The sequence below is a fragment of the Aulostomus chinensis genome, chromosome 19 (genome assembly GCF_037954235.1).
Source record: "Aulostomus chinensis isolate RoL2024-O1b breed Wild chromosome 19, RoL_Achi_v1.0, whole genome shotgun sequence".
NCBI classification, from domain to species: domain Eukaryota; kingdom Metazoa; phylum Chordata; class Actinopteri; order Syngnathiformes; family Aulostomidae; genus Aulostomus; species Aulostomus chinensis.
Genome location: NC_141338.1, coordinates 16,218,406 through 16,238,304, shown reverse-complemented (window position 1 = coordinate 16,238,304; position 19,899 = coordinate 16,218,406). Strand labels below are relative to the sequence as shown.

General features: G+C 41.4%; 1 protein-coding gene across 1 annotated transcript in view; it reads left to right on the top strand.

The window, feature by feature from the left end:
• lpar1 (lysophosphatidic acid receptor 1) overlaps positions 1–17,139 on the top strand; it is a 41,134-nt gene extending 23,995 nt beyond the window's left edge. The window contains exon 3 of the mRNA XM_086187576.1: positions 11,721–17,139. Within this exon, the coding sequence (XP_086043702.1) occupies positions 11,721–12,040 (320 nt within the window). The 3' untranslated portion in view covers positions 12,041–17,139. The remainder of the gene's footprint in view (positions 1–11,720) is intronic.
• Positions 17,140–19,899: the final 2,760 nt, after the last annotated feature.

Here is a 19,899-nt window from a genome sequence, read left to right as displayed (position 1 = left end):
GCTGATGAAAATGAAAATGTTCGGTTGTATGTGCTAATAAACAGTATGGTTCAGGCCATGTGTTTTTGTTTATGCTCCCAGAACTACAAGAACCAGTCAGCAGTAAACCAGACATTTTAATGTAGTGCTGTTTTTGGTCCAGTTGATACATTTGTACATTGAGGAGGCGCTTTCTCTGGTGAAGCTGTGCCTGTTTTTTCTTGGAGCAGAGCTGTGAGCGCACACTGACAGTTTGGAGTCTAAACATTCTGCAGATGCATGTTCCTCACTTCTCCGGTCTTCACTGCTGTGTAATCAGTCGCTTTTTATGTTGTTGTTTTTTTTTTAAATGGAACGGCAAGAGCAGCGCAGCAATCTATCCTTGCTGCGTGAAAAGTGAGTTGAGGTGTAAATTGTGGGAAATGACCACGTTGGCGCTTGGAAGCAGGATGTGTTGGTCCTAGACAAAACATACCAAAGGATTGCATGTGATTTGTCTCCTGTGTGCTGTTATCTCATCCTGTTGCCTCTGTTGTCTTTACTCCAGCGTGAACTCAAAGCAGCTCAGGAGAGTCCCTCCATACGACGTTTCTGCCTGTTAAACTCGTCAGTGGCGAAGTTGAAGCTTTACTTCAAACAGGTGGTTCATGAGTCTCATCTACACATATTTCCACAGAACTCACTGTCACTGAGGGGTTTAACAGATGAATGAGCGACTGTATTACCTCCCGGTACCGTTCATCTATTCCAGAATATGCAGGACAGATGGGAACAGTCGCTCATGAAGGCTCCTGGACTATTGCAACGACAATACCAAAGATCCTAGTCAGTCTGTGGACATCAAAGCTACCCACAGTCCTGACTGTCATCTCTTCTGCCTCTATTACCAGTGTGACCTAACAGAAAAAAACAAAGTCATACGGAGGAGAACTGATCCTCCTGATGACTTCAAACTTCGCTTTGCATTTCCCGGAGGCAGCAGCGATGTACACGCTAGCTTTGAACCACCACAGCTTTTTATTATTAGTTGTTTTTGGTTGTTAATTTGTCACGGGCAGACATCGGTTGTACAGTCTTTTTTTTTTTTTTTTTTTTGGTCTGATTGAGCAGAGAACCTTCTTGACATGAACATGAATCTCGAGTGCTTTACTCCGCGGTGGCTTCTAACGAAACCCACTGTTATTTTTCTAGAATTGGGTGACATAATCCTGCTCTATCTATCCTGTCATTCTTTCCTTTATTTACATTGTTAGGAGCCAGATTTGTGCTTCTCTGGTCCTCATTATGCTCCTCAGCCACCATTCTTGCAAGACTGCTAGCAAGTAACCCTCATTTGGGGTCAAACCATTTCATGTAAACAGAGAGGGGTGTTAAGCAATAGAGGCTCTCAGAGGATGTTTTTGTTGTTGTTGCCAGTGTCATGGTCCCATCTGGACTGAGTTGATTTTTAGTTGTGGACTCTCTCCGTTTGTTTTATAATGGACTCTTTAGGTTTGATCTTTTTTGTTCTTTTCCATGTTTCTGGTTTGTGTTCTCCCTTTGTGTTGATCCAACTCTTTGTCAGTCCCTTTTTGAATCTTACATATACTTCTCTCATGTGTTTTTCTTCCTTTACTTTCTGTCTTTGTCTATTTTCCCAGCTTTTGAGTGGTTCACCTGTGTCTTGTTCGACCATCCACCGTCGTCACAGACAGCCGTGTTCCAAGTGTTCCTCAGCCAATCAGCTCTCTCTCTGCCTTCATGTTCTCCCACCTGTTTCTTGTTGCATCTTTAGTTGAGTTCAGCTGAGTTCTGTCACTGCAGTGACAGAAAGAGCAAACCAACATAAAATGCAAACTACACTCAGTACTACACACTCCGGTGCAAATGCAAACCTTAGTGCAAGATTAGCATTTTGCATTCCTCCCCCCGCTTTCACCCTCAAACCCGGCTGTTGAGGCAAGAACATGAAAATAAGCTGTTAGTTTTGTTAAAGTATTCTTATTGAATATTGTATGTGATAGGTTATAATCTATTATTGAAATAAAAACAATGATCTAATATGTAGAGCCCTTGTCAGTTGTGGGCCTTAAGAATTGTCCCAACTTTTCCCTGAGTGCCATTTTACGCGCTTTCACTATTTGAACCCAGAAACCGTATTTTCAGCCGAACCAAACCTTAATTGTACGAACAAACCCATCAATCCTTGTTCAAAATGGAGAACATCCATTCAAGATGTAGTTGCCAGTTATAATGATAACGTAAACTAGATTACATTTTAAGACCCTGTTAACTCTTCTTTGCTTTCAGTTTCTGTCTTGATGTAGTCTTGAATCTGAGTAAAAACACTTCTTAATATCACTAAAAAAAAAACCCCAATCATAATATTCCAAATGCTGCTGAGGATGACGATGGTGACTTCATCCTGAGAAGTTCTCGGTAATTCAGTAAAAGCTGTCACACCCTTTCTCACCCATTCGGCCACGTCAGGCGCGAACCGTTCAGACCGTGTCACAGGCTGCGCTTTTATTTCTTTGGCAGAAATTGATTAAGTAATGTAATGTAAGCACAAACCTGAGGAGCAGTACATCTACAGATGAAGTCATTTGGCTTTGCCTGCAGTTTTCAAGTGTCTCATCTGTTCCGTGTTCAGAGGGAAGCTCAACAGTTCTCACATAATGGAAGAAATTCTATTAAATTGATGGCACGGGAGATAATACTCTATTTTTTTAATATAATATATTTTATATATATGTATATATTATTCCGCTTATTTTATAAGTGCAGCAAAATATTTGAAAGTATTAATGCAGAATAAATGTTCCGTGAACACTCACATAAACACAAATGTTCTCCTCGCTCATCCAAGTCAGTAACTTAAGACGACACGGTGAATATGTTTTTAAACTCAGCAGATGCTCAACAAATCTCATCGCTAATGATTTAGATGTAATACTGTTTTGAGTTCCAGAAAGAAATTGCATTAGTTTCTTTATAGCAATGCCAAAGACGTAGAGCGGAGGTGAGTCTCAGGAACAAGGGAGTGACGTGTTTTGCTTCGGGCAGGAATTCGACTGAGAGGTCAGATTTAATCGTTCAGGAGGATAGAAGTTTTTTTTTTTCTGTAATCATTTAATCAGCTCAGCAAAAAGTACCCAGTTTTCATTGGGGGTTAGTGTTTTTCTTATGACCTTAAGAGGTGTTAAAAGTACACATAAGCAGAAGTACAGATACTCTTATTCAACCTATATATTCAAATAAGAATAAAGAAGTACAGGTTGTTAAATTTACTCAAAAGTATAACTAAAAATCCCTTTGTGAGGTGTGCTTGACCTTTGACCTCCAAAATCTTTTCAGTTCATCTTTGAGTCCTTTTGTAAGTTGGTTGTATATATACAGAGGCATTCCAGAGATAGTCTATCTGTGACCTTTGACCTCCAAAATCTTTTCAGTTCCTCTTTGCGTCCCAGTGAATATTTGAGCTACAGAGATACCCTTTCGAAGCGCAAACTACTAACCTTCTTTGCAGCTATCAACTAACCAGTTATCGGTTGTCTGGTGGGGTCTTAGGTTTCATAGAGAGAATAGAGAGGTTTCTGTTTGCTCGTCTGGCTCTAAACATGCAGTAAAAGTAGCCTGTATCTCCCCAAAACTGGGGTGTTCCTTTGATGTCTTCTCCTTCCTTCACACAATCACGTGCATTAGCGCCCCCCACTGTCAGAGAGTGAAAAAGTTAGCTGCCACCTTCAAAAAAACTGCTGTATCTTTCTCTTTTTACATCCTCAAAACAAACTGTTTTTTGTTTTTTTTTAAACGTAAGGAGTGTCAAGCGGGGATTATTTGTGTTCAAGTCAAAAGGAAGTAATTGTACTTTGTGACTTCCAATCTCAGAGGAAGGTTAAGGAGAGTTCTGTTTTCTCTGCTTGACTGGAAAGTGAAGCCCTGAGTGATTCCTTCTCAAGCATCTGCAGACCAGATGATAACTGCTCCCCTGCCGCCTGCTGCTGTCCTCCCTGGATGCTCCGCAGCCAGCATCAACCCCGGCAGGAAGATGGGAAAGAAATGACAAAGCTGGTTGCACACACACGTGAATAGAAGGCACGTACTGTGCATGCTCACACATGCTCTCTCGCACTGGCAAACCCTCAGGGTTAATGAAGAACAGTGGGACTGGAGATTCACATCCACTCCCATGTGCAACGATGGGAACACAGTAACAGGGAATAGCCTCAGCCTGTTTTGCCACAGAGTGTGTATCCTCTATAGAGATAAAGAGACACACACAAACACACACTTTCTCACCATATAGTTGTATAGTTCTATGGGCTTGTCACTGAGTAGCTGAGGGGCCAAATGGTCCAACTTCAGCGCTGCTTCGAAATCAATCACCTGGTTCCTGTTCTCAGATGCGTTCACAGAAGGAGTGTTGATAATTGGCTCATTTGGGGGTGGGGGGATGTTCTTTTCCGCTGCTGTGTGGGTTCAGATCTTCTGTCTGGATCCATTAAAACATCACAAGATTGTTTGAAGATTCTGAATGAAGTTTCAGTAATATAAAACACAACACATCAGTCATTACATGAGTTCTCCTGCAGTCCTCCCCGCAATGATTTCAAACACAACATGTCATTCCTCAAATCCAGACTCCCTTCTAAAAATCAGGGATTCAACTTTGAGTTGTAGGCGGGTTGTGAAGGGGTGCCTAAAACTGTTCCTGTGAGAGGCGAACACTCCAACCGAACTAAAGTAACTAAATGATGGTCCATGAGCTAAAAGCGAAAGCCTGTGTGCCACCGTCTCTCCTGCCTCTTCATTTCTTTGTATTTTCACTTCAAAACTTGATGTCCTGCTCAAGTCTCACTCTATTTTTGTATTATTGCTAATAACCGACCGACACTCTCCAGCCCTTTCCTGATGTCTTATTTCTCACCATCAGATCAGAAGCGATACAACGTTTTGCGCAGAGATTTTTGTCCCACATGTTCCGGTTTTGCAAGAGACGAGGCTTGAAGGATGAAAACTAACTCATTAGTTTGGCAAAAACACTCATCAGAGAAACTTAAATCAAACCCTCCTAGAAAGAGCAGCATGCAGCTGCTCTGCTAAACATTTAGATGGGCAGCAGCCAGAAGTGACTCCCACACAGTTGCTACAGTGGAGCAGCAGATGCCTCGAACCACATCAGGAACCCGACTGACACATGCGCCTGCCACAGAAGAATGGAAGGGAAAAAAAGAATAATACGTGAGTGGCAGCAACAGAAATACTCCTGATCACTCCTCTGTGAGTCAACAGCTCTGTCAAATTAACCACAGCCCTTGATCCGTGTGTGTGTGTGTGTGTGTGTGTGTGCGTGTGTGTGTGTGTGTGTGTGTGTGTGTGTGTGTGTGTGTGTGTGTGTCAGGTGGTGTTGGGGCCTGGTTCTGGGCTTCTGTGAAGGATGTGATTATCTTAAATCCCTCGGTCTTGTTTGCGGTCACATCTTCCGACGTTGCAGAGCACCGACACACACAACACCGCCTTAGCACACAGATGGTGCAACACTGACCCACACATCATCCCAGGCCAACCAATCAATTACACAAGCTAGATTTTCAACTTGAGGATAAAAACTTGCTTACACACACTTCTTTTTAAATACAATGCGTGTGTGTAGGAGCTAACAGCTCTCCAATCAGCTGTCAGTGTGGAAACACTCTTGGTATGCAGCCACCGATGTCACCTGTTTTCTGTATATTTGACTCCCTAGTTGTGTGTATGTGTTTATTTATGTGTGTGTGTGAGAGAGAGAGAGAGAGAGAGAGAGAGAGAGAGAGAGAGAGAGTGTGTGTTCTTTGATAATAAAGCAGTTAATGGAAGACGTTACTGTTCTCAGAGCAGCTTTTCTAATCACTCACAGTGGTCGCCTACCACGAGTCTGGTTCTTCTCAAGCTTTCTTCCTGTGAAAAGGACTCCCCCTACACACACACACAGATACACCAATGTTGCCAAGTGCTTGCTCAAGGGACAAGGGCCTGCTGACATCAACCCTGTTATGAATTAATGCCGTAGAGATAAAGATGAATCTGTGATGAGCTTAGTTTGATTCCTTTCAAACGCTTGAATCTCCTTCAACATAAATCACGATGCATCGATTGTGAGTTTAACAAAACAACGTGAAAAAGACGCGCCTCTTACATGTTGGTATTGGCCTCCTGTCAGTTCTGGGTTTGACATCATCAGGTCTGGGTCCAGTGCTTTCTGGGAGAGAAAAACAAAACCTTTTCCAATTAGAACACATCTGAAAACGTTGCCCGGAGTAAGAGAAACCAAAAGAAAATCTCTAAATAAAAAGACTGTAAAAGAAAGAAAAGATTTAAAGAAAGGTTTTGGGTTTTTTTTTGCTTTTTTATACTATAGTGCATCATTTATTCTAGTTCACAATGCTCATTACACTCATCGACACCAGCAACTTGCTCTGTATTTTGCCAGGAGGATGAAGAGTGAGTACCTGCTAACTGGTAGTTAATGAGGTAGTAATGTGAATAAATAATTTACTGTTCTTCTAAACTTTCAAAATGTTATCAGACTAAATACATCAAATCCTGATTGTTAAAAAAAGGCCTTCATGGGTTTATTGTGAAGCTCCGTCATCCACAGGCGCAACGGAAGACGAGGGAGCCTGGGACGGAAGCACACATCAACAGTCGTAATACCTCCCACTGCCAGAGGATGGAAATGTGATTTTGGAAGATACAGTTCTCACTTGATCAACTTCTAATGAGCATGGCTTATTGATATAATCTGGATTCATACAAACTATAACATAATCTCAGCACATCACCAGATTCTGCATACAGATACCGTATCTGTAGTCAAGGGAGAAAATGTCAGGAGAGGGAAGCCTCTGGTTTCTAGAAGTAGTTTTGACCCTCGCGCCTCTGACGCATCCATGTAAACAGAGACGGAGTGCATTTTGCCGAAATGAAAGATTTGGAACATGGCTGCAGACTGAGGTTTTTAAAAAGCCGTAGCGGTGATATCAAACTGTGTACTGAGTGTAAAGTGGCTACGGTTGAAACAGTGGGCTCATATTTGTCATCTTCATCAACTCCAGGTAAATGTCTCAAGTTGCTCTACTGACTGTAAACAATGACAGAACAAACCAAAAACCGGCCCCTGTTCCCGAGTCTCAGGTGTGAGACGTGGCTGCTGGGTTCTTGACTGTAACATCACAAGCAGTTGCTTTTAAAGTTTACTTTTTTCTCCATAACTGCATCAAAAAGAAGTTAATGACATTTGAACCCAGCTACTTCTCATCTAACGAGGGGTCACTGCTGCGCACCATCAACTTTTCAGAGCAGAAGAAAAAACAACAACTTCCTGTACCTCCATTAAAGAACTCACTGTTCTCCTCCCCAAACCGAAGAGTGTGGCTGTCAGATCAGCGTGTACACCACAAGCCTGTTTATCAATAATACTTAGCTACTGGAAGTAATCTGTTATCTAATCGTGTGTGTGTGTGTGTGTGTGTGTGTGTGTGTGTGTGTGTGTGTGTGTGTGTGTGTGTGTGTGTGTGTGTGTGTGTGTGTGTGTGTGTGAGGGTGTCCTGATGTGGGAATGTGAGAGGAAAAAGGAATCCTTTTGCGGACAAACGGGAAACCATTTCTGTCTACTGGCTTATTTCAGGGGGATCATGATATCATGACCACATGGTTGGGCTGGAAGAATGATAAAAAGAAATAGGGGAAGAGAGAGAGAGAGAGAGAGAGAGAGAAATGCAGGCAAAGCATGTGACTGATTTAAGGGCAGAGAGGAGAGTGTAAAAGTAAAGCAATGGTGGGAAGAGGCAAACCTTGTGAGTGAGAGGAAACATAAAGGGAATGAAATGAGAGAATGAAAGACTAAAGAGGACAGAGAGATAGTGAGACAGGAGAATGAAGATGAATAATTTAATAAGTTCATTTTAAGGCCCAGTGAGAACTTTATATCAGAGGCAAGCCAAGCCAGCTGAAGACATACTAAAAATGATGTATTCACAGATTATTGTAATGGATGGTTCATCCTACAGAACCCAGATACATAAATGTGAATAATGAGTCCAGGCTGTGACTATATATGGGACACATCAAGGCAACGCAGACATGGGAGGAGTGAAAGGTCGCCAGTGCTAACAAATTTAGATGATTTAGTAGATTTGACTTTGCTTCAGTACACTATAAACAACTTTTAGATACAAAAATATGTGATTCTGCTCAAAATGTACCGAGAGGAGAGGGGGAAAAAAAGATCGAAATGGGAGAAAGTGCAGCGTAGCGGGAGGATCAGCTGAATCAAACAAACAGATTCGCTCCCAGAGCAACGATTAGCTAGCTTAGAGCTAGCATGGGATGGATTTGGGGGGTAAACAAACTCGAGGTCTGCAAGCGTTGAGTCACTTCGGGCCATGTTAGGGTCAGTTTTGTTTGAAACGACCAGGCTGGGGTCAGTCTTCTCCTCTTCTAAAGTTTTAAATGGTGGATACATGAATGAAAAACATAAACTTTCCGGTGATGGCATGTATTCCTTGGTTGAGGAAAGCTAACACCGACAACAACAGACACCAAGTTAGAAGTCCTTTGAAAGATGGTTCAGTCAGCACTTGTGTGTGTTTGTGTCTACCCTTTGTGTGTGTGTGTGTGTGTGTGTGTGTGTGTGTGTGTGTGTGTGTGTGTGTATTCTTTCATCTCTTTCTTCCATAACAATAGAAAAAAGCATGGTACGTTGGCATTGTTCTGATAGAAGAAGATAAATGTATATTATTAACTAATGATGAGTCTTATATTTTGAGTTTCAATTGCGTGGCCATTTTAGAGCCATGTTGTATTTGATCTAGTTTTAGTAACTGATAATGACACCGGCATGATATCTGGTATCTGAATGTCTTGTTGGACACACAACACGAACGTTTATTATTAAAAACGTTTTCAACAAAAGCTGAGAAATGTTGCATAGTTTTGGATGGATTTTTTGTCTTTTTTGTTTGGTATGTTTACCAGTGTTGCTAATATTTTGAGGGTTATTTGGGTTCACAAGTGTCTGTGCGCTTCTGCAGCTGCATGTTATTTCTAGTTCGGTCAATGGTCGTAACAGCGCCCCTACAATCAAAGCGCTGATAACCACAAAACCTCATCGATTGTCGGCGGTCTTGTGTCATTGACGACAAAAAAAAATCTTGTCAATTGTGGGAAGGCGTTGAATAAAAATACAGCTCACAGGACTCTTGTTGCTGCAGGTTACATTCAACATGTCAGTTCTATGTAATTTTAGAAAAGTTGGAAAGTATTAAAGCAGTTCTCCGGATTTTCCAGGGATTTGTAGCTTGCATATATTTACATTTCTCCACAGACTTTCCAGGTCTGCATCTCTTTTCCCTTCATGTGGTATTTTCAAGTCGTGACAAGGCAAAAGGGATTGACTGTAGTCTGCCAAAAACACGTTTGTTTCCTCTGTAAAACCTTTATGAACCTGCTGTGACTTTGCCGCTGGTTTACATGGCAATGGTGATGCAGGAATATTTCTTAGGAAATGGAAAGGAGCATTGTGAAATGACGAATGGCGATACAGCCCTGGATTCAGGGTGGGAGTAAAAGACACTCAGGGTGGAATCTCTCAGATCGTAGCTTCTTTTCTTTGCGACACCGTATACGTATCTAACAAAAGATAATCAGTCTTAAAAAGGGAGAAGGTTTTATTTTTTTATATGTCTTGGCAAAAGTCTGTTCTCTCCAAGCGTTCTTCTGGAGTTGTGTGTTTGTTGTGGTTTCTGTGGTATCCAGACGAGAACATCAGTTGTGGTTAAGGTCACTTTTATTTCCATCAGCGCTCACGCGAACTGACTGGCTGGAGGCGGGGAAAATTGTCACGTAATCGGAAGTCTTGTTTTTGTGACTAAGGGCTGATTGTTTCTGTGTTTGAGAAACAGAGAGATGTTAAGATAGTTGAGTTGTTCTGTGGACAGTTTGAGAAATTTATCAAACTCTGGAGAGTCTGCCTGCATAGCTGGGAAGTGAGGTCAAGCATTTGCTGCAGCTGCTGCCTGCAAAACAGTAACAGATAACAGGCCTGCCTGTCAGTAGTTTCCCTCTCGCTCGTCTCTGCGTGCCTCGCATCTCATCAAGACGCCTTGTTGTGCTGTCTCTACAGCGTGATGTCCAACAGTTGTCTTAGAGTCCGATGGCATCTGTCGACTGGATTCACCACACTTGACGTTCCAGAGTAATGACTCACTGACCCCTGCACCGTGCTGTCACACCAGTTTGACTGTTCTGATGGAATAATAGAAAGCTACGGTTGAAACAGTTTCGCGAGACGTCACGAAACCCATCCCGCCTTCTATAGATCAACGAAGGTTCGTTTCCTTTCAAAAAGAACTATTGTTGTGGTTTTTTGAACGCGCCCACAAAATGATACGGACATGGATCTTTTTTGAAGGCAGTGCTATTATTATTGTTTTGTTTGGAGAACTGGTTGGTTTCCTTTATTCCGAGGAGTGCTGAGATGACATATTTCAGATTTTTCATCTCGCCTACTTCATCTAGAGCCAAAATACAAAAATTATATATGACATCAGGCTTTTATTTGGAAAGTTTTGACCCTTTTCTCCACTCAGCTCGGTTTACGGAGCCATAAAAGTGACAGATTGTCATCAATGATGTATAATGATGAGTGATATCTAATAAAAATTAATAATAATACGGGTCTTTTGCCAGGACTGCAATTTGAATTTTTTCCAACATCATCAGTATAACATAGAAAGAAAATAGCCGATTTTTTTCAAATTCCATTTTTTTTTTAAATTCTTAACACTGTATCTTAAGTGTTTTCTTAACTTTATCTCCCTTTCTTACTTGGTTTTCTCAAGAATTTTCAAAATTAATCATTTAAGTTGCAAGCAACTTCCCACCAAATTTCGAGCCATAAATACGAAGACGCCTTTCGATGAAGGCAATTCACTGCTTGGATGTGGTGATGTTTTGTTTTGTTTTGTTTTTTTTAATCCATCATTAATATGAATTATTGATCATTTCTATTTTATTGCTTCTGCATTAGCCAAACAAAATGGCCTTTTAGTGGCGGCTGTTGCTAAATAAATGGTTAATGCACCCACAACATCAGTCTATATAAAACCACTGTCCTACTCAAAAGCTGCAGCTGTGGTCTCAGTGAGAGTAAAGTTGCCTTTGGTGGCTGTTAAGTTGCGACGCTTGTGCTTTCACTTTCACATTGCGTTTCCTTTTTACCTTTTTCAACGAATGTGGAGTGACTTCAGTGAGTTTGCAGGAGTTAAACCCTGAAATGAAAAAATATATCAAACTGACATATTTACTTTAGGGTGGCAGGACAGGGGTGGAACTCAGAGGCGTTTCAGACATCGATTCGTTCAGCAACCCATCTGATGAAACCTCAAAGGTGGGCGCAGTGTAAATGAGATCGATTGTGAGGTTAAACTCAGTATGAAATACGACGAATTGTCAAACAGTCTATATTATCCCCCGTATCGCATTTACCCACCAAGCGTAAAAGGCTGCAGCAATGCAACGAACACCACCCTTTCCTGTTTTATGGTCATTTTTAAGTTCAGGTGCGGCTTCTTTTCACTCACCAATTTCAGGTATAAATCCTGAATTATTCAATTTAAACTGCAGTTATGTAGGCACGACTACCACCTATGCAGAGTGGCTTCAGGCTCCCAGGGGCCCCAGGTCTGATTATTTTCTTCCTCTGCTCTGTGTCTCTGCAGGGGCATTCATCGTCTGCTGGACCCCCGGTCTCGTCATCCTTCTTCTTGACGTCTTCTGCGCCAGCTGCAACGTCCTCACCTATGAAAAGTTCTTCCTGCTTCTCGCTGAGTTCAACTCTGCCATGAACCCCATCATCTACTCCTACCGAGACAAGGAGATGAGCGCCACCTTCAGGCAGATCCTGTGCTGTCAGCGGCAAGAGAACGTCAACGGGACAGCGGCGGAGGGATCTGACAGATCGGCGTCATCCATCAACCACACGGTGCTGAGCGGCGGCGGCATGCACCACCATCACCACAACGAACACTCAGTAGTATAAAGGTGATGAATGCTTGAAGGGGTAAATCTTTACGCGCGGCTGAGCAAGAAGGTCAAGAGAGACTGTGAATATGAACTGACAACAGCGACCCATGTGAAGTATGTTAGGATGAAGACAGATGCTGAGGAGACACACCAGGAGGGCAAAAACGAAGGATGATAAAAAAAAATAGACTTTCTCTGTGTGAAGACAGAAAAGGACTTTGATTGGCTGTTATTATTTTTGTTTAGCTGTTGTACTATTTTCTTTCGGTGTTAAGTGTGTTGTTCCAGGCAACACTGATATGAACTATTTAAGTGTAATCTGTGAAATTAAGAAAAAGCCAGTATAACCCATCCTCTTTCTCCAGTCTTCTCTACCTTTGTACCCTTTAGTCGTGAATTTGGGATTTTTTGCTCCATGATTCCCCCATCGGACATTTGTGTTATATAACAGCATCTTAACATTAGCATCAAAGTTTCCGCCGCATCCGTCTTAGAACTCATTTGCAGTCGTTGCATTCTTTTAGAAAAACTAAAACGCTTTTCTTTTCTTTTTTAATGGAGAGATGGACAAGGACACTCAGGAAAGTTGAACCAACACAGGAAATTTTACGCCCCGTAGTCTTGCTTTCAGAACAGGAACTGAAGTTTTGTAGATTAAAAAAAAGGAAAATTGAAACGCCACTTTGCGGTTGAATACCTCCACAAACTGTGCCTTTCACCGTGACCTTAACCTTTGAACATCAAAGACTCTCAACTGCGTCCCGTATTTGTACTACATGTAGAAAATTAATCAGAGTGTTCCTTGGATATCATGGTCATATGAGCTGACAGTGACCTGTGACCTTTGACCACAAAAATCAGTTAAGCTCATCTTCAAGTGCGCGGGGACGTTTTATGTCTCATTTGAAGAAATTCCCTCAAGGCGCCCCTGAGGTGACAGTGACCTTGATGTTGGACGGCACATTCATCCTCCAGTCCCAGAGGATGATTTTTTGGGGGGGGCGGATTTAAAAATGTTCCCTCCATATGTTCCTGTTCTGTGTACATGTGAGGTGATATCTCAGGGCCTGACCTTGACCTTTGACCCCCAAAGTTCTTGAGTCCCAGTGGACATTTTTTGCTGAATTTAAAGGCGTTTGTTGAAGGCGTCGCACTAAAGAAAATGTGACAGACACTGTGCTCTTGTGGTGCGATATGTCTGTACTTCACCTTGACCTTTGACCACCGAAATCTTTCCTGTTCATCCTTGAGTCCCAGTGGATGTTTATGCCGAATTACAATGCTTTCCCTCCAGGCGTTCCTGAGATATGATATTTTGTCAGGTGATGATGACCTTGACCTTAGACCACTAAAAACCTTTCGGTTCATCCTTCAGTTCCAGTGGACATTTATGCCAAATTTAGAAGAAATTCCCTTGAAACATTTGTGAAGCATAACGTTAGAAGAATGGGACACATGGACGCTCGAGGAGGCTGACAGAAAAGCCCAAACAGGCCCGGTGCTCTAGCTAATGTGGACGCATAAAAATGTCTCAAGTAGCTGGTTGGGGGCTGGTTTCCTCTTTTTTTAAATTAGAAAAAAAAATAAGAACAATAACTGGACATCCTGCTAATGTTTAAAGGTGTTCTTCTCCATAAGGTTAACAAGTGACCTTATACCTGCAAGGCTTTGAGGAATCATTATTCTCCTGAACTTGTCTCCTCTTAAATTACTTCCATCACATCATTTTTACGCCGCCATCCAACTTAAATACACGCAGGATCCAGGATCTGCAAGAAATCTCAACTTGTTTATTTTCCTTACAAGGCATTAAAGACAAGTTGTTCCAGGGAACTTACCGAAAAGGGGAGGAGGATGTTTGCAGGCTCTGAGCCACAGTGTTATGCTGAGACAAGGTGAAGGTCATATTTGGTGAGCGTTAGCAGACCGCCGATCCTGACATGAAATGCGCTGACCTGTGTGTTTTATCTTGTGCTTCTGTGTCCGTGAGGCTGACTGAGAGAAAAAAAAATAAAAATAAAGGCGGGGAGTTGAAATGAATGTGAAAAAAAAGTCATCAGTGTTAAATTGCCTCCTGGTGGCTCGAGGAGATTCTCTTCATATCAGTACTTCAGAGTTAGAGCAGACGTATGATCGGGCATATGTCAAACTGTTGATTCAGTCATGCTCGAGGTGTTTCTTATATAATCTGCGGCTCTGCTTCTAATCCAGCCTACACTTTGGAGTGCAGCCGTTTACTGCTAATTTTTCCTGGGAGGAAGTTTGCTCACAAAGTTTCTAAGTCAAATAAGAATGCTTTATAAAACGCTAAAGATATGCAGTAAAAAAAATCCCCAACTATTTCAAGTATTTTAGTGTTTAGAGTGTTGGGGTTGTGATGATGTTTGCTTACCGCAGCATTAGAATTTTTAGAATTCACTGTAACTGTAACACATTCTATTGATTGTACTTGTACAGTTTTTAAAGTCATACTTCATCCAAAATGTACCAATTAATTATGAATTACTCCCCATTCCAATCACGTGCTTGATATTTGATGGAGACTTTAATTGGAGCTAAAACCCAAGGAACTAAAACAGTTCTGTTCCCTCCAAACATAACGAATGAATGCAGTCGGTAGAAATCCTGCTTCCCAGCTGGTTTATCGTCCAGGACTGCGTGAAGTTTGGGCTCGACACCACGTAGAGACTCAGCTGATGAATGATCCAGTTCAAATGCGGCCACGCATGTAGAACTGGAAGGGTTTTAATCTCTGCTTTTTAGTTTTTAGTTTTAGCTCAGATCAAAGTGTTTGTGAAGTATTTGGCGTACGACTGGGTGGAGAGGACCTGTGAGTAGAGTTTTAACGTTGTTCATTTTCAGCTTCCTTTAGCTTCCTCCATGGGCTAGCATTTTCTGAATTCTGGATTCACCAAAACTCATGTGGAACAAAACATTTTTTTGTAATCAATTCAGGGTATCTTAGAGTGAGAAACTATTAAATAAATTACATATTTTTGGTGAAGTATCACTTGAATGACCTGACTTTGGGCCAGACGTACATACGCGTTGGAGAGCGCAGCGCAAACAGCGACTTGGCCAATCTGCAGAAAGTGAATATGTGAAACAACCAGCTGATTGCACATGAGTGCATGTCACTGCCTTGGAACTTTTATGGCACCCTGAACCGAATCATTAGAATATTGCATGGAATCATGGAACATTCAGTTTCATCACCACACAGTGTGGAAGTATCTTACCTGACTGATTTGCAAGGGATCAGGCAGAGTTTGGACAAAAATTTTGAAATGAATCCATATTGTCATTTGGAAAAGTGTGGCCCGATCATTACTAATCTACATTTAGGGAGGAGAGATCAATTTAAAAAGAGATGCAAGATAAAAAAAATGCAAATACAGGTAAAAGTTTCTTTTGGTTAAAGCCATTATCCCACTTGAATCAAGCACTTCTCATACATCGTTCACTTGGCACTGAGTTTGAAAAACAGATTGGAGCAAAAGATAGAAGACAGTGAGAGAATGAGAGGAAAGAGAATTCCTCTGAGTTCCTGTGGGAGGCAGAGTGCGGCTTTAGCCATGCGGGCTCTCTTTGTTCATTGTTTATTAGCGCACAGCGTTAGCGTTGCTGCCACACCGGACTTCACCTGACGTCTGCCGTTACCTTCAAATTCTGTGCCATAAACAGAAGCCCCCATGAGATGAGAGTAGCAATGTTTCTCAGTGTTTTCAACTGCAGCGGTAAAAAAGGAATTAGTCTTTTTATGTTGTTGTTTTTTTTTTGGTAGTTACTCTGAAAAAATAGCTGGGATCTTCTTTTCTAGCGTTATCACTGTTTTTGGTTGTGTCTTTGCACTCTAGAGATTGACAAAATGAGAAGAATATAAATGTAAAAAAAAAAAAAATCTTTGATAGAATTCTTATTTTTTTATAATTCTGTAATTTAAATTCTTTTCTTAAGTTGATTCGTGAGTGGAGTTGAGCAAAATCCATCATCATCGTCCCCAAATCTCATCAGGTAGTCTCTTCTAACACATCAAATACGGACACTTCCAATGAAACACATTTAGGTAATTAAAAAAAGAGAGATCTGTCTTCAAACATGTCTTCTGACGTGTGCGTAAGGACAAGGCTGTGCTTTAGTTGGGTTTAAACTATTAATTCCTCAAGGGTTTGTTGTCTGGAGGTCTCATGTTGCAAAGTTTGGTATCAGAACAATCTTGACTGTGCCACTAAAGGGACCCCTACTATGTTCCAGGGTTGGGATAAAGGAGCCGAGCGAATGGGGAGTGGCTTGCAAATGTATATACCTCTGTGTAGACAGCTGACCTCACAAGAATCAGGCAGTATTGTGCCACTCGTTTACCGGCAGCGTACGCGACTCTGGACCCGACCCTCCATATTCGACATTCACTGTTACATATACTGATTCAGGTTATAGCGCAAACCAACTAAACTTTCTGTCTCTGTATGTGTTTGTTTTCCAGTGTCACTCTTTGTGTACCAGTGTAAGTATATCTGTACAGTATGTATGTATATAAAATATATATTATTCGAATTTAATCACCAAAGGGAACGTGTTCGTGTGTAAATTTAACTGTCCAAATGTACTGTAGGTTTGTTTCTTTTATTATTATTGTGACTTTAATTCATGTCCTAACATGTTTGTGACTCAGAACTTGATGCTCATGTGTGCAGTGCCTTCCGTTTCTCCTCCATAAACTTGTCTGTTGCTAACACCACGGCCTTACATTTGCCCCAGCTGAACAAAACTGGATGACGTACTGCCATGTTTCCCTTTAACAGAGCATTTTTCATTGGCACCATTGATTTTCTTTACAATAAAAACAGCTTTAAGTAGCATTTATTTTATGATTTGGTAACAATAATGCCTCCTCAATATTCTGATGTAGGAATGTTTGTTTGTTTTTTTTTTCTCCAAATTTTGTATTTTAGCATTTTGTTCAACAAGGAGACATCATTTTTAGAGTCAATATTCCACAAAGATTTTCATTCTGAAGAGCAACACACATTGATGGCATGTCAAGAACGCAAATGCATTGTGTTATACTCAAAGCTGGAAATAAACAGGATGCTTTCATACAGCATTTATACAGAATTCATTAGTCTGTCCTTGATCAGTTTTCAAGTGGACCATGGTGCAGTTTACTTGAGGTGGGAAAGTAAACACACTCAACACAGGAGGTGAACCGAAAACCATTCTTTTAATTGGCTCATCACGATACGTCAAGGAGGGAGAGAGGGGAGGAGGAGTGGCGGAGGTCAATGGCGAGTTAACGCTACGCCGTGGTTGCGGCAAATCGAATTGTTAATGTGTACTGAGATTAGCCTTTGTTGCTAATGTCACTACCCCCATACACCCAGCGTTAGCCCACATAGCCTAGCTGTGGATCTAGTGTGTAGCGTTTGCAGAGGAAGTTTGATTGGCTCACCTCCTACGCCCTCGGCAGTCCGTAGTCGTTTGTTGTGTACTCAGGATGGTGAAAGCTGTCTGGAGTGACTGTCAGCGCCTAAATGTGCGAGTGAGAACGCCCCCTGTCCTCCCATCAACACGCAACTTCCCAGAAAAGCTCTATCACATTTGCTCATCCGTACATATTTCAATGGAAAAGCAGTGCACAACAGCCAGTGTGTGTTGCAATATGAGATTGTTTAACGCTAAGAGAATCATAATATGTGCATTACCAGGACCAATGACTGAACCTGCTTTGTGTTAAAAATGTTCTTCCAAATAAAAGTGCAACTGCTTTTAAAAGCCTCCAGCTAAACGAAAGCAATTCTGTCACAGACTTTAATGTGATTTCCATACGATCAAGGGCCAATATCAGTGAATGAATGTGCAGCCTGAAGCATAGTGTTGATATCCCAGCAACAATAAAAACACAAGGAAAACCTTGAATAGTTTGTGTTGGTGTGGTTTTTGACATGACTTGCCTTTCCTGAAATAAACACTGCTAAAAAAAAAGAATAGAAAAGCATCGCAGATGATATCAGAGTTTAAAATTACGCACGTTTAGCTGTGCGACTATTGCACCTCGGTGTTATCCACCAATGTTTTTGTTACTGTGACAACCACATGTTTTAGCAGAACTATTAACATATATCACTGAGGCTGTTTAAACACTCCAGACAGGCATGACACCATTTATTTCCTTAAAGATGAATTCATTTGTTTCACCGTCCGATCTGTGGGACTGTGTTATATACGTGTGCTTAAGCGGGACAAAGAATGTTCATTTACATGGAATTTTTTTGTTCCCACTTCCTCAGCTGACTGTCAGACAGGGAAGTAGTCCTGCCCATTCCCAGAGGCTTAGAGGTCAGATTGTGCATTTCCACAGTACTTCCAACATTGTTTTACATGAATTTACTCAAAATCATGAGATGAGAAAATACAGATTCATGGACGAAAACGAAACCAAGAAAAACTCGCAATAATAAGAGGAAAATCCCTGTTCAGATCAAGACAAACGTCTTCATCAAATGAAGTTTCCACATTCCTAATCCTGCGTTGCAGCTGTTCAAATGCAGCAGCCTTAACTTCCTTCTCCCCTGAACCTGTAATAAAGAAATCAAACAGACCACATGGAATTCAAAATCTTGTTCTTAGCTTTGAGAATATGCATTATTGCCTGCAGTGGGAGGCAGGAAGACATCTGCATGTCACTCTGACTAAGAAATATCACTTTATTCATGAAATCAGCAACAAGACCAAAAAAAAAATTGTTTTTATATTTGGACGAGACTCTTTTGTTGAATTTGATTTTCACATCTCAGGGTCAGTCAGGAGGCATCAGCGTCTGATGAGCCGACAACCTGACTTCCTATACGTTTATCAAGCTTTTGAAATTGACTCTGATCACTGTTCAGTTAGAGATTCAAGCAAATAACACGTGCAGGAGCTACGCTTCACAGTACCGGGCCGTTCAACTTCTGTTGTTTTGGTTTTACACCCAAATTTCACTTTTTTCTTCTTTTATTTTTATATTGAATGTACTCAGAATATATTTAGCTGCAGCCGGCACCTTTTCTTCATCTAGTAAATAAAAAAAATACATCCAAAAACACACAATACACTCCCTGCTGAGCAATACATCGTGGGCATATGAAGCCAAAAAATATAATAAGATTCAATTATAGAAAATTAGATTAAACAGCTAGTTGTATTCCTTTTTTCAATCACCATCCATCTATTTTCTATATCTCTTATCCTGTTCAGGGTCGCGGGGGGGGGGGGTGGAGCCTATCCCAGCAGCCTTCAGGCGAGAGGGGGGGTTCACCCTGGACAGGTCACCAGTCCATCACAGGACCAACACATAGAGACAGACAACCATTCACACTCACAGTCACACCTACAGTCAATTTAGAGTATCAATCAGCCTCGTCCTCTCTTGATGTCTTTGGACTGTGGGAGGAAGCTGGAGTACCAGAGAGAACCCACACAGGAACAGGGAGAACATGGAGACTCCACACAGAAAGATCCTGTGTTGGAGCAAGGGCTCAAACCCAGAACCTTCTTGCTGTGAGGCCACAGTGCTGACCACTGCACCACCGTGCTGCCTTTTTTCAATGACTTTGGAAGTAAATGGTAATGTCTGTGCTGCTGTGTTTGGAGTTTGTTTGACCACCAGAATTACTAAAAAAGAGAAACATTTGATACCCATATAACTGTATGTGTCTGTCCCAGGTCATGGTGGTCTCAGCCTTCAACATTTCTCCAAATCATAAAAAAGACTTGTTAGTAATCATTTTATATTAGAGCCTGTGGACATGAAGCAGACTCCACAGTACTTGAAGTACACTTGTAGTGTGCAGTCCAAGTGTGGTATGTGTGTATGTTTAATACTACTGTAAGAGT